Below are 12,556 nucleotides of genomic sequence, written 5' to 3'. Positions count from 1 at the left end.
TGATGGAGCAGGACTCTGACTCAGTAGAAGGCAGCTTCATGTGTCCGTAGAGATAGCTATGGTTCCCTGTGGTCTACTGGACTGTCCTGTTTTTCAAGTTGCAAGAGTTGGGTTTATCAGTGTCTCTAAGAGCTTAATCGGGGGTGCAAGACCTAACTGCTCTCTGCCCAGAAGCTACGGGCATCAGATTTCCTGCCCACCCACACCTCTTTTGTGCAGATTTGCTCTGAGGCCACCCCTACCTCAGCTTTTGCGCGCCATTCATCCATCATTCCTCTTGCACAGGTACAATGGCTCTCTTCCAAACGGAGACAGAGGAAGAAGAAAAAGCAGATTTGCCTTATTCAAGAGGCCCAAAGCCAACGGGGTGAAGCCGAGCACCGTGCACATTGCCTGCACGCCCCAGGCAGCAAAGGTGAGCTTGACGAATGAGGCACCGTTACCAAAGGATGGGCAGCTTCATCTTTACAAAATAATAAATAAATAACAGTGGCAAGCATATTGTAAATGGAGAGGGTGGACTCATTCCCATGCATGGCCCGCTACTCTGAAAGGCCAGCCTGTCCTCGGGGAGAGGAAGAAAACATTTTGTCTTAGGAAGCATTCCATGCAATGCTTCCTTCAGCAATTACGCTCTTACTGTTTTCATATGACGGAGCGGTTTCTCAGTGGGACAGGCTTCCTCGGGGGGTGGTTCTGTGAAGGCTCAAGGGGGGTTGGCAGGTGACAGTGGGTGAGCGAGAGGGTTGGGAGTGTCCTGCACAGTGCAGGGGGTTGGACTAGATGACCCAGGAGGTTCCTTCCAATTCTAATGTGCTGGTCCCAAACGGACTAGGAAGTTGCATAAGCCCCGTTCAGAGAGCATCTCCCCACATTTGGAGGGTCAGAGGTCTGCTCGCTTAGAAAGCACATGAGCTGCCTTTCTGGGGACTTGCTCGAGTCAGTTCACCAAGTAAACACAACTCATAGCATTGTTAAAAACGGCCCACGTAAGAGTCATTGCTAATCAAACAACCCATAAAAGCATCCCATAAAACTCAGCAGCCTAAAATTATCTCCACAAACAGACTAGAAAGCAATCATGGCAAAATCAATGGGTGTGGGTTACAGAGATGCCATCCTCCAGGCGGGACCTGGGCATCCCCCAGAATTGCTGCTCATCTCCAGACTACAGAAATCAGTTCCCCAGGAGAACATGGGGACGGTGGAGCGTGGGCTCTGTGGCCCTGTCCTCCCCAGGCCCCACCCCCAAGTCTCCAGCAGTTTCCCAACCTGGAGCTGGCAACCCTGCCTGCCCTATTTGGGTAGGGTATACATTTCCCCCTGGAGCGAAGACGCCGTCGCTGCCCCAGGGTTGGTCTTGAAATAAGGAAGGGGCTTGACTTGTGCCTTCCCGCTCCTCTGCTCACGAGTTGTGCAATTTCCCACATCCCCCACATACAAGCGCCGAGGTCTGAAGCTCTTGTTGGTTGTCCATCTGGGGGCGTGTCCATTTTATCAACCAAGTTTTGTCTCTGAAGACAAATGGCCAGCATCTCCCGCAGGCCGCCTGGCCCAGGCTGTCAGATTACGGGGCTTAATCCCCTTGGCTCGATCCGTGTCTTTGCTGCGTGGATCGAATTTCCATCCCCTTTGGACTCCCGGTAGCGCCTGTATTGTCCGAGCAACTTCATTAACAATCCCCGCAGGGGTACCGGCGTGAGTAAAAGCGTCTGTTTAATCGCAACCCGCCCTCCTCCCTGCTGTGCCCCTGAGGGTAACACCTGCGAGGTCGGGGAGAAGGCAGCTGTGTCAGCCATCACGTTCCGTGCCTCATCGGTTCTGCCCGGTGCTTCATCATCCCGAGCATCTTAATCACTCCGTGTGTCTGGAGTGACATATGGCCAGCAGGAGGCATGACTAATGCGCCTGTCGTCTCCTAGCAACAGGCGTTCTCTCGCAAAGCACCAAGTCTGACCAGTTGGGTCTGTTCCGCTGGGCAGCTCGGTCATGCGCTTAAGAAGCAAAACAACAGCAGTGATTTCTGGGTAATCTGTAGTCGTGAAGTGACACGCCTATACCTAATCACAGGGGTAGTTAAACTGTGGCCCTCCAGATGTCCATGGACTACAATTCCTATGAGCCCCTGCCAGCAAACACTGGCAGGGGCTCATGGGAATTGTAGTCCATGGACATCTGGAGGGCCAGTTTGACTAAAAGGTAAAGGTATCCCCTGTGCAAGCACCGGGTCATGTCTGACCCTTGGGGTGACGCCCTCCAGTGTTTTCATGGCAGACTCAATACGGGGTGGTTTGCCAGTGCCTTCCCCAGTCATTACCATTTACCCCCCAGCAGCAAGCTGGGTACTCATTTTACCGACCTCGGAAGGATGGAAGGCTGAGTCAACCTTGAGCCAGCTGCTGGGATTGAACTCCCAGCCTCATGGGCAAAGCTTTCAGACAGCTGCCTTATCACTCTGTGCCACAAGAGGCCCCCTACAGTTTGACTACCCCTGCCTAATTAGCATGGAAAGGTTCAGGCTGCCTGTGGGCTCAATGGGAGGTTTACAGTACCAGCTTTCTAGCTGCAATCTTTGTTTTTATTTATTACTAAATTAGACAACCGCCACTCTTGAGCTAGCCTGCTCGTGGCGGCTCACAACACGCTTTCAATAAAACATAGTAAAATGATAAAACCAGCCCATTTAATCTCAGGCTAATATCCTGCACAGGAGCCTCTTGTGGCGCAGAGTGGTAAGGCAGCTGTCTGAAAGCTTTGCCCATGAGGCTGGGAGTTCAATCCCAGCAGCCGGCTCAAGGTTGACTCAGCCTTCCATCCTTCCGAGGTCGGTAAAATGAGGACCCAGCTTGCTTGCTGGGGGGTAAACGGTAATGACTGGGGAAGGCACTGGCAAATCACCCCGTATTGAGTCTGCCATGAAAACGCTAGAGGGCGTCACCCCGAGGGTCAGACATGACTCGGTGCTTGCACAGGGGATACCTTTACCTTTACCTAATATCCTGCACAAATTCCAGCCTGACTCCACAGACCCCATCCCTTTTCCTAAAGGCAGGTGTTTGAATAACTAGTTAGAGGCCTGGATCGTTAGAGGAGGGACCCCACAGATCTTCCCTATCCTGGCCTCAAACACCTGGGGAACATGTCCCAAGAGCAATTAAGGGTCCCTGCAGAAACTCCTGTGTGGTGGGGGGTGGAACACCTAGCTATAGCAAAAGGACAATCTGTTTGGAGCACTAAGGGAGACGCTTCCCCCTCCTTTGGAACAAAGAAGAGCCCTGGTGGATCAGGCCGAAGGACTTTCCAGTCCACCATTTTGTTATCCAGATTGGCCAGCCAAAATAACAATGAGCCAGCCTGACATAGTGCTTACTGGGTGTGGAAAGACCCAGGCTCGAATCTCCACACTGCTAGCTGTGGAAGTTAACTGGGTAACCTTGGCCGGGTCCCACATTGCCAGTCTCCTCCTCCTCCTCCTCCTCGCAGGATCGCTGCAATAGGACTGAAGCCGCCAGTATAGATGGTGGTAGGAGAATCTGATGCAAACTTAGTCAAGTTCTGAGCCGAACGTTGGGACAGGAGTAGTCAAACTGCAGCCCTCCAGATGTCCATGGACTACAATTCCCAGGAGCCCCTGCCATGGACATTTGGAGAGCCAGTTTGACTACCCCTGGCATAGACATACTGGGGGGGGGGGAATTGGTTAATGAGGAGTATTTGACATAAATGCTGCAGTTTCATTACTCCCCACATGAAACCCCTTTAAAATTGCAGTGCTGTCAAGGCTCCACGTGGGTCTACGGGCAGCTTGTGTTCCGTTGTGATGAATAAATTCTATACTATTGTGATAAATGTGGGGGGGGGACACGTAAATATTGGTTAGGTAGATCGCATACAACTATAGGTAGTAGATACATCTATTGCGTAGAGCCAAGGGCCTTTACAGTTAGGATGTGCGAAAGGGAACCCAGGCAAATGCCAATATGCTTCTCTTCTTCTCAACAGGCCATAAGTAACAAGGACCAGCATAGTATATCCTTCACCTTGTCTCGAGTTCAGACCGTGGTGGTTGAATACACACATGACAGCAATACGGATATGTTTCAGGTAAGGGATGTATGCCGGGGTGAGAGAGAAAGGCACAAATACCTGTGGTTGTGATACTTACACATCTAGACCTTGGCAACCCTGTCTCCACCACCCACCCTCCCGCACTTTCTGTGTGGTCTGAGCCAGGCTGCCCTACCCTGGTCACTGGGCATCAGAAGCAGGCAGCAGGAGCTCAGGCGGGCGTCTCGTGTCTTAGTTGTGCTCTTCCCTGTTTCCCATGAACCCTACAAGGGACGGCGAGGTCCCAGAAGTAGGCGCAGTTCTCCCCCTCGGCATGGCACTGCGCAGCTGCTGCTGGCAGAGCCCCCCCAGCGGCCAGTGGTGGGAAAGCAAGTGGAGGAGGGGCTCAGGCGGCGGTGACGTCCCTCGGCAAAGGACTACCCCCCCCCCCGGGCCTCAGTAAAATTGTCAAGCATTGACCGGTCCCCGGTGATAAAAAGGTTGGGGACCATTACCTTAAGAGACCAACACATTTTCAGGGCATGGGCTTTCGAGAGCCATCTCACAAAGGGAGCTTATGCCCCCAAATTTATTTATTTTAGTTATTCCGTTTATAAGCCACCCCCAGGACTCCGGGCAGTTCACAGCATACCCCAAAATAAGCATTCAAGTGTGAATAGAGATAATCTATAAAGACAAGACAATGCCGTCTTGCTGGTCCGCACCCTGCTGGCAGGAGTCACACAAGCCCAGCAGATGAAGACAATTCTTCATTGAAAAGGCCCTGCTGAAGGATCCTTCCATGCGCTTGAGATTAGATCTTCACTGGCAGACAGTAACGAGCAGAAACTCTTGCTAAGCAGGAGCTGCCTCTGGAGATGATCTTGGCGTAGACAGTTCAAAGCTTTCAGGATAAAATTCAGCACTTGGGTTGTGCCTAGAAATATGCAGGCAGCCAAGGAAGTGCTTCAAGCTCCAGTGTTGCTTGCTCCAGACAAAAGATGGGCCACGGTGTTTTTGAAGTAATAGTAGCTTTCAAACTGCCTGCAAGGGGCATCCCCATGCACAGAGCATTACAGCTGTGTAACCACCAAGGCACGGCTAGCAATAGTATTATTCTAGATTGTGGGTGCAGCTGTGCCATCTAGCTTTATTGATTGATTTCATTCATATGCCGCCTTTCTCCCCCCTGAGTTTCCACCTCTTCCATTTTTATCCTCACAACAACCCTGTGAGGAAAGGCAGGCTGAGAGTGTGCGACTGGCCCAAGGTCAGCTAGCAACCTCAGTCTCCCAGATCCTATCCTGCTGTCTAACAACGGTGCTGTGCTGGCTCCCCAAATGTGAAAGATGAAATTTAGTAAACTAGCCAGGAGTGTAGGAAAGGGACTCACTGCAACCAGACATTTGGAAATAAAGAAGAAATGGGTAGCTGAAGGCTCTGGTGTAGACAGATAGGCTTATTCGACTAGTCCTTGTTTCACAATACTTTGGAAGTTCCCTTTTCTCGTTCATTTGTATCATGCCTGTATCTGCTTATTCTTTTGTTTACCAGATTGGCCGGTCCACAGAAAGCCCAATAGATTTCGTAGTGACCGATACGGTTCCCGGCAGCCAGAGCAATTCGGAGACGCAGTCTGTGCAAAGCACCATCTCGAGGTTTGCCTGCAGGATCATATGTGAACGCAACCCCCCGTTCACGGCGAGGATCTATGCCGCGGGATTCGACTCCTCCAAGAACATCTTCCTAGGGGTGAGGAGCTGAGTGCCTTGATTCCGGGGGGAACGGGGAGGGGCGGGGCTCAGTGGCAGAACAGCTGTAGAAGGTTCCGGGCAAAATCCAGTTTCCGGGGCTCTGATAGCGGGTGATGGGAGGGACCCTGGCGTGCCTCTGCCAGTCTTGAGGAGGCCGTACCGGCATTGGTGGACCGAGGGTCTGATTCGGTACAAGGGTAGCCAGAGAGGTTGGAGCAATGAAAAAGAGATTACATAGAAACAGGAACATATTACAGCTGTACAAAAACCAGCTTCATGTGTGAGAAATCTGAGGATGAATGAGTGAATAAATATCCCTTTGGTTATTACTGGTCCCCTTGCAGGAAAAAGCAGCCAAGTGGAAAACCTCTGATGGGCAAATGGATGGCTTAACCACAAACGGAGTCCTTGTGATGCATCCACGGAATGGCTTCACGGAAGACTCCAAGCCAGGGGTGTGGAGGGAGATCTCCGTCTGTGGGAATGTATTCAGCCTCCGCGAAACGAGATCTGCTCAGCAGAGGGGAAAAATGGTAAGCATAGCAAGTTGGCACCGCCCTCCTGATGGTTTCCTGCCACTCTCTGGCTTCAGGCACTGCTTGGCAACGCTGCCTTAAAGGAGGGAGCAAGAGCCTGGGTGGCTTGACCGTGTGCCCACCTGGAATGGGGTGAGTGGTGCTAGCACAGGACAAGAGCTGGCCCTCAGCCCACTCAAACCAGCGAGCCTGAGAGACCGTCTCTCCGCCCGTACCCCAAAAGAGCATTACGCTTTGCCACTGCTAACTGGCTGGTGATCCCTGGCCCCAAAGAAGCACGTCGGTCCTCAACGAGGGCTAGAGCCTTCTCAGTCCTGGCCCCACCTGGTGGAATGACCTCCCTGATCAGGGCCCTGCCTGGACTCCCAAAATTCCTCAGGCCCTGCCAAAGGGAGCTCTTCCACCAGGCGTTTGCCTGAGACCGACCACAGGCCCCCCCCTCAGACATCCCCTCCATGGCCTGAACCAATCTGTCCTCTTTAAGGGCCTTAGCTTAGTTACCGTTCCTTTTATATTGTTGCTGATTAGGATTCAGAACCACCGCTAGATTATTGTTGATGTCATTTTTGACTGTGTTATATGTTGAGTCATTCCATGTATCCCCCTGCGACGTTATATGTAAACCGCCCTGAACCGTATACAAGGGCAGTATAAAAATCTAATAAATAAATAAAGAAATAAGCCTTTCCCCCCAGGGCCTTAATGACCAATTCACTCCTGCCAACTGCTGCAGGCAAGGGCTGGTGGTTCATTCCCTCCCATTTGACTAGGGAGAGACCTGGAGATTGTGGGGGTAGAGTTGGGGAAGCTGGGGTTTGGGCGGGGGTGGGGCATACTGCCATCGCGTCCACCCTCCAGTGCAGTCATTTTCTCCAGGGGAACAGATCTAGGTCAGCTGGAGATCAGTTGTAATTCCCAGAGATCTCCAGGCCCTACCTGGAGGGTGGCAACCCTGCATTAGACCGTAGCCAACTGTATCAGGCTTCCATCTCGTTGGTTCTGAACTAAAGTTCAGTGAAAGCGATTCTGTTGACCACTAACTGACCCTCAGCGACAAAAAGGCCCTTCCTTAGTGGCAGTGACTGGTCATTGGTTCCACTGCTGCCCAGCGGCCCACATCCTTCTGCCCCTTGGCCTCCCTCACAGAAGCCGGCCACTTCACACTTCCCTCATAGCTTCACAATATTTTAATGTTAAACATATGTGCGCCTCTTGTGGCGCAGGGTGGTAAGGCAGCCGACATGCTGTCTGAAGCTCTGCCCATGAGGCTGGGAGTTACATCCCAGCAGCCGGCTCAAGGTTGACTCAGCCTTCCATCCTTCCGAGGTCGGTAAAATGAGTACCCAGCTTGCTGGGGGGTAAACGGTCATGACTGGGGAAGGCACTGGCAAACCACCCCGTATTGAGTCTGCCATGAAAACGCTGGAGGGCGTCACCCCAAGGGTGAGACATGACCTGGTGGTTGCACAGGGGAGACCTTTACCTTTACCTTTATTGATTTATTTAGAGCCTCTTGTGACACAGGGTGGTAAGGCAGCAGACATGCAGTCTGAAGCTCTGCCCATGAGGCTGGGAGTTCAATCCCAGCTCAAGGTTGACTCAGCCTTCCGAGGTTGGTAAAATGAGCACCCAGCTTGCTTGCTGGGGGGTAAACGGTAAGGACTGGGGAAGGCCCTGGCAAACCACCCCGTATTGAGTCTGCCATGAAAACGCTGGAGGGCGTCACCCCAAGGGTCAGACATGACTTGGTGCTTGCACAGGAGGGGATACCTTTACCTTTAAACATAGACTTGATAACTATCCACAGAGTATTTTGCCTGCTTCTTCACAGAGAGGAAAGGAAAGGTTTGGCTCAATCAGGAGATGCTTTTCAATACTTTACAAACCAGACCCAGTAATGTAATAAGAGGTGCAGAGACAGAGGGATAGAGATAGGGATAGTGGGCAGGTTTGGAAAGAGGTTAGTTCTGTAAGGTGAATAACATATAATTTTTTTGTGAGAAACGTTGCTTGGATTAAATGAAAATATAAATAAGATAAATACATCAAAATTAGGGTGCACAACTGGACCTATAATATATTTAAAACATCTTCCCATTCTGGGAGATCTGCACATTCCACGAGTCTGGCTCGCTTATCTTGCATTGAACTGTTGACGGATACAACAGGGAGGCTGACTGACACACACCTGGCAACCCGTGTTGTCAAAAAACACAAGCAGCTGAGACTTCCATAGCCTGGCTTGGATGCAGTGGAAGTTTCCATGACTTATCCACTCCCATGTGCCCTCTGACATGCCGCTCCTAGGAGAGGAGGACCACAACAGGACATTGATGAAATTCGCATCACTTCTGCCCGTAGAAACCCTCCATGGGTCTTTAGGTAATAGTGACATACGTTCAGGACATGGACATCGGAGGAATGAAAGCGTTTCAGGAATTATGTTTGATTCTGGTGTTTACGGTGGACTCTGTGTGTTTCCTTGCCAGGTCGAGAATGAAACCAACCAGCTCCAAGACGGCTCCTTGATTGACCTGTGTGGGGCCACCCTTCTGTGGCGCACGGCGGAGGGTCTTTCCCGCACTCCGACAGTGAAGCACCTGGAAGCTCTGCGGCAGGAAATCAACGCGGCCAGACCTCAGTGCCCGGTGGGCTTTAACACGTTGGCCTTTCCCAGCATGAAGAGGAAAGAGGTCGTCGACGAGAAGCAGCCCTGGGTTTACCTGAACTGTGGCCACGTCCACGGCTACCATAACTGGGGGAACAAAGAAGAGAGAGACGGGAAGGATCGGGAATGTCCCATGTGCCGCTCCGTCGGCCCTTATGTGCCTCTCTGGCTGGGATGCGAAGCTGGATTTTATGTGGATGCTGGGCCTCCGACCCACGCATTTAGCCCGTGTGGACATGTCTGCTCAGAAAAGACTACTGCCTATTGGTCCCAGATCCCTCTTCCGCACGGGACCCACACTTTCCACGCGGCCTGTCCGTTCTGCGCACACCAGCTCTCCGGCGAACAAGGCTACATCAGACTTATCTTCCAAGGACCTCTCGACTAACACACACGACCTGCCCTGGGACGTTATTTAAACTCACAGACATAAGCTAAAGGATTCTGAATTCAAATGGACTGTCCTCTTAAATCCACTCTATTTCATTCTCTGGGCTTTGGCAGTTTACTTTGAGATGAAGAATACCTTTTGGTTCCCTTTCTCGCCCCCCCCCCTTTTGTAATTTCAGTAATTAAACTCCTTTGTAGATAACGGAAGATGTTTCTCTGTGTAGAAGAAAGCAGCGGAGGCAAGATGGGGAGTGGCCAGAAGCCGTCCGTGCCTGTCACTTTTTTTGTGTGACGGGAAAGATTACAATTATTTGCCTTCGGTGTAATGTTTTGAAGAACCATGCCTTCGATATCTAAAAAGTTGTCTCCTTTTTTTAATAAAGTGTATAACTAAAGGTAAAAGTGATCAGTTCAAAAGGACAGTAGTTTACAGTTTTGGATGCAGCCATTGTGTAAAATAGAGCATTATATATAGTATAATTCTGCCCCCCCCCCTATTTATCTTTACTATGAAAAAAAATTGCCCTAGATGGCTTGGCTAGACTAGCATGGTAGCAGAAGTGTTTGCATCCATTGACTGGATGTGTAGATTAGTGCTGGGCCAGAAAGAGGGAAGGAAAAGCGGGGAAAAGATAGATCAGCTTTTCTCAAGTCTAAAACAATAAGTTGGTAGGAAAAAAATACGTTTCAGCAGAATTAATGCAAGTGACATTGATGTGCTGTTTTTCTTTCTTTCCTTCCCCCCCTCCAAATAAGTGCTTAACCACATGTCAGATAATACAAGATTTTCTTTCTTTTCTTTCCCCCCTTCCTTTCTCTTTCTCGGTCTGGTCTAACTGTAACAAACGAACTGGTCACATGAAATTTACCTGGTATTGGAATATGCAATTTACCCTCAATGAATTTCTTTTCACTTTCTCTCCGTGTTGACTATTCTGGGGTGGGGGGATTGTTGGGATTTTTTGGCATTTGCAGCATTGAAAGGGTTTATGTTTATTTAAATAAAACAAAATAACCAAGTTTTACTGGTTGGTGTTGTCCCCCACTCAAAAAACAAATTTACAAAGAAGATGGGATGTATAAATATTTTTTCATATTATTTTACATGTTAAAAGTATGTAAAGGAATACGGATTTTCATCCAGCTAAGTTTTTAGGTTAGGGTTAGGGTAGGTATGGTTCAGGGTGGGTAGTTTTTTGGTTTAGTGGAAGTGTTAAGGCTGGGGAAGATGCTGTGACGTGGTTGGGAAAGGCCATGGGATGTATGAATCCCATGTATGTACTTTACAGGAAAATATATAGGGATTTATTTTAGAGTAAATTCTCAATTTAGGATTAGGGTTAGTTTAGGAATGGTTAAGATGGCCAAAAATCTGCTGTATGTGATTAGAAAGATGCCAAAGAGTATCTCTAGCATGGAAATATGTTTTCTTTACTTGTATACTTGAATCTATAAGAAGATGTGTAGGGTTGGATCCAGAGTAAATTTTCCAGTAGTGGAACGGAACTCCCCCACCCCCCCAAGTGATCCCCACAAAAAGCAGCTCCTGGAAGGTGGGGGGGGGGGAAGCTCGGTAGTGTGTGCCTCAGAACCAACTTCCAGTGAGTCAATGAGAATGGCTACGACTGGGGAAGGCACTGGCAAACCACCCCGTATTGAGTCCGCTGTAAAAACGCTGGAGGGCGTCACCCCAAGGGTCAGACATGACCCCGTGCTTACACAAGGGGGGAGACCTTTACCTTTATGGGTCTGGGAGTGACTGAGGGCAAAGGAAGAAGGGGCCGACAGAGAATGAGGTGGCTGGATGGAGTCGCCGAAGTAGTAGGTGCAAACTTAAATGGACTCCGGGGAATGGTAGAGGACAGGAAGGCCTGGAGGATCATGGTCCATGGGGTCGCAATGGGTCGGACATGACTTCGCACCTAACAACAACAACAACAACAACAATGGGTCCCAAACTGAGCACAAAATTTGGTGGTGGACTGGGCTGTCAAATTGCACCTGATGTAGAATCATAAAATCATAGAGTTGGAAGGTGCCATAGAGGCCATCTAGTCCAACCCCCTGCTCAACGCAGGATCAGTCCTAAGCATCCTAAAGCATCCAAGAAAAGTGTGTATCCAACCTTTGCTTGAAGACTGCCAGTGAGGGGGAGCTCACCACCTCCTTAGGCAGCCTATTCCACTGCTGAACTACTCTGACTGTGAAAATTTTTTTCCTGATATCTATGGCCATCTTGAGCGTTTTCAAGGCAAGAGATGTTGAGAGACTGTGTGCTTCTTGTGTGCCTCCTCTGCATGGCATCTCTGGACTCCCACATCCAGGTGTGACCCAGGGCCAGCCCAGCTGAGCGTTGCGAGATCTGATGAGATGGGACTAGCCTAGGTCAGGCCATACGTTGAGACGCCAGCAGGCAGCTGACTTAACTTCCCTGTCAATTGAGACTGGTTTGGGTGGGCAGCTGTGAAGCAACAGAACAAAGCTTGAGTCCAGGAGCCCCCTGAAGAGCAACAAAGCTTCATTCTGGGCATCAGCTTTAGATGTGCAATGTACACTGCTTCAGTATGTGGGCACACGAAAGCTTACGCCCAGAATGAAACTTTGTTGGTCTTGAAGGTGCCACTGGGCTCACTCTAGAATGGGTCTAGTTAGCTCAAAATTACCATGGGAAGTCTTTTGTCATTGCTGCTGTTCCTTTAAATATCGTGACAAGGTGCGTTAAGTGCTTGCTTTCTGACTTTTCCACAGAGAAAGAAACGTACGGCTGATCCTGTCACAATATACAGGTGTCTTTGTAGATATGGACCAATGTACACATTTGGAGAAGCCACCTGAGTCTGGGATCCTCACCCTGAGTCCTGTACAGCTCTCAGGCTTGATTTGCAAATTTCTGTGCATCTAGTGGCAAACCACCAATGGCCATCTCTTGCCTTGGAAACCACACAGGGATGGCTGTGACTTGACACCACAGGACCCTGTTCGGACTGCAGCTGCTGCACGCATGCAAACTCTCTCCCCCGGTGCCATTCTCCTCACCAGAAATGGTCTCAGTGGATTTCCCCAATAGGCAAAATAGCCCCTCCTCCCCCAACCCTGCTGGACAATTCCAGGCCACGAAAATGTAGGAGAGGACATCTCTGCATGCTGCAGTCAAGGCCTGG

General features: G+C 50.1%; 1 protein-coding gene across 2 annotated transcripts in view; it reads left to right on the top strand.

The window, feature by feature from the left end:
• PELI1 (pellino E3 ubiquitin protein ligase 1) overlaps positions 1–10,233 on the top strand; it is a 69,077-nt gene extending 58,844 nt beyond the window's left edge. For both annotated transcript variants that reach the window (XM_077315574.1, XM_077315584.1), the window contains exons 3-7: positions 286–415; positions 4,003–4,104; positions 5,602–5,799; positions 6,146–6,334; positions 8,827–10,233. In XM_077315574.1, the coding sequence (XP_077171689.1) occupies positions 286–415; positions 4,003–4,104; positions 5,602–5,799; positions 6,146–6,334; positions 8,827–9,393 (1,186 nt within the window). In that variant the 3' untranslated portion in view covers positions 9,394–10,233. The remainder of the gene's footprint in view (positions 1–285; positions 416–4,002; positions 4,105–5,601; positions 5,800–6,145; positions 6,335–8,826) is intronic.
• The last annotated feature ends 2,323 nt before the right edge of the window (positions 10,234–12,556 follow it).

The sequence above is a fragment of the Paroedura picta genome, chromosome 1 (genome assembly GCF_049243985.1).
Source record: "Paroedura picta isolate Pp20150507F chromosome 1, Ppicta_v3.0, whole genome shotgun sequence".
Lineage (NCBI taxonomy): Eukaryota > Metazoa > Chordata > Lepidosauria > Squamata > Gekkonidae > Paroedura > Paroedura picta.
This window is presented reverse-complemented; position numbering and strand designations above follow the sequence as displayed.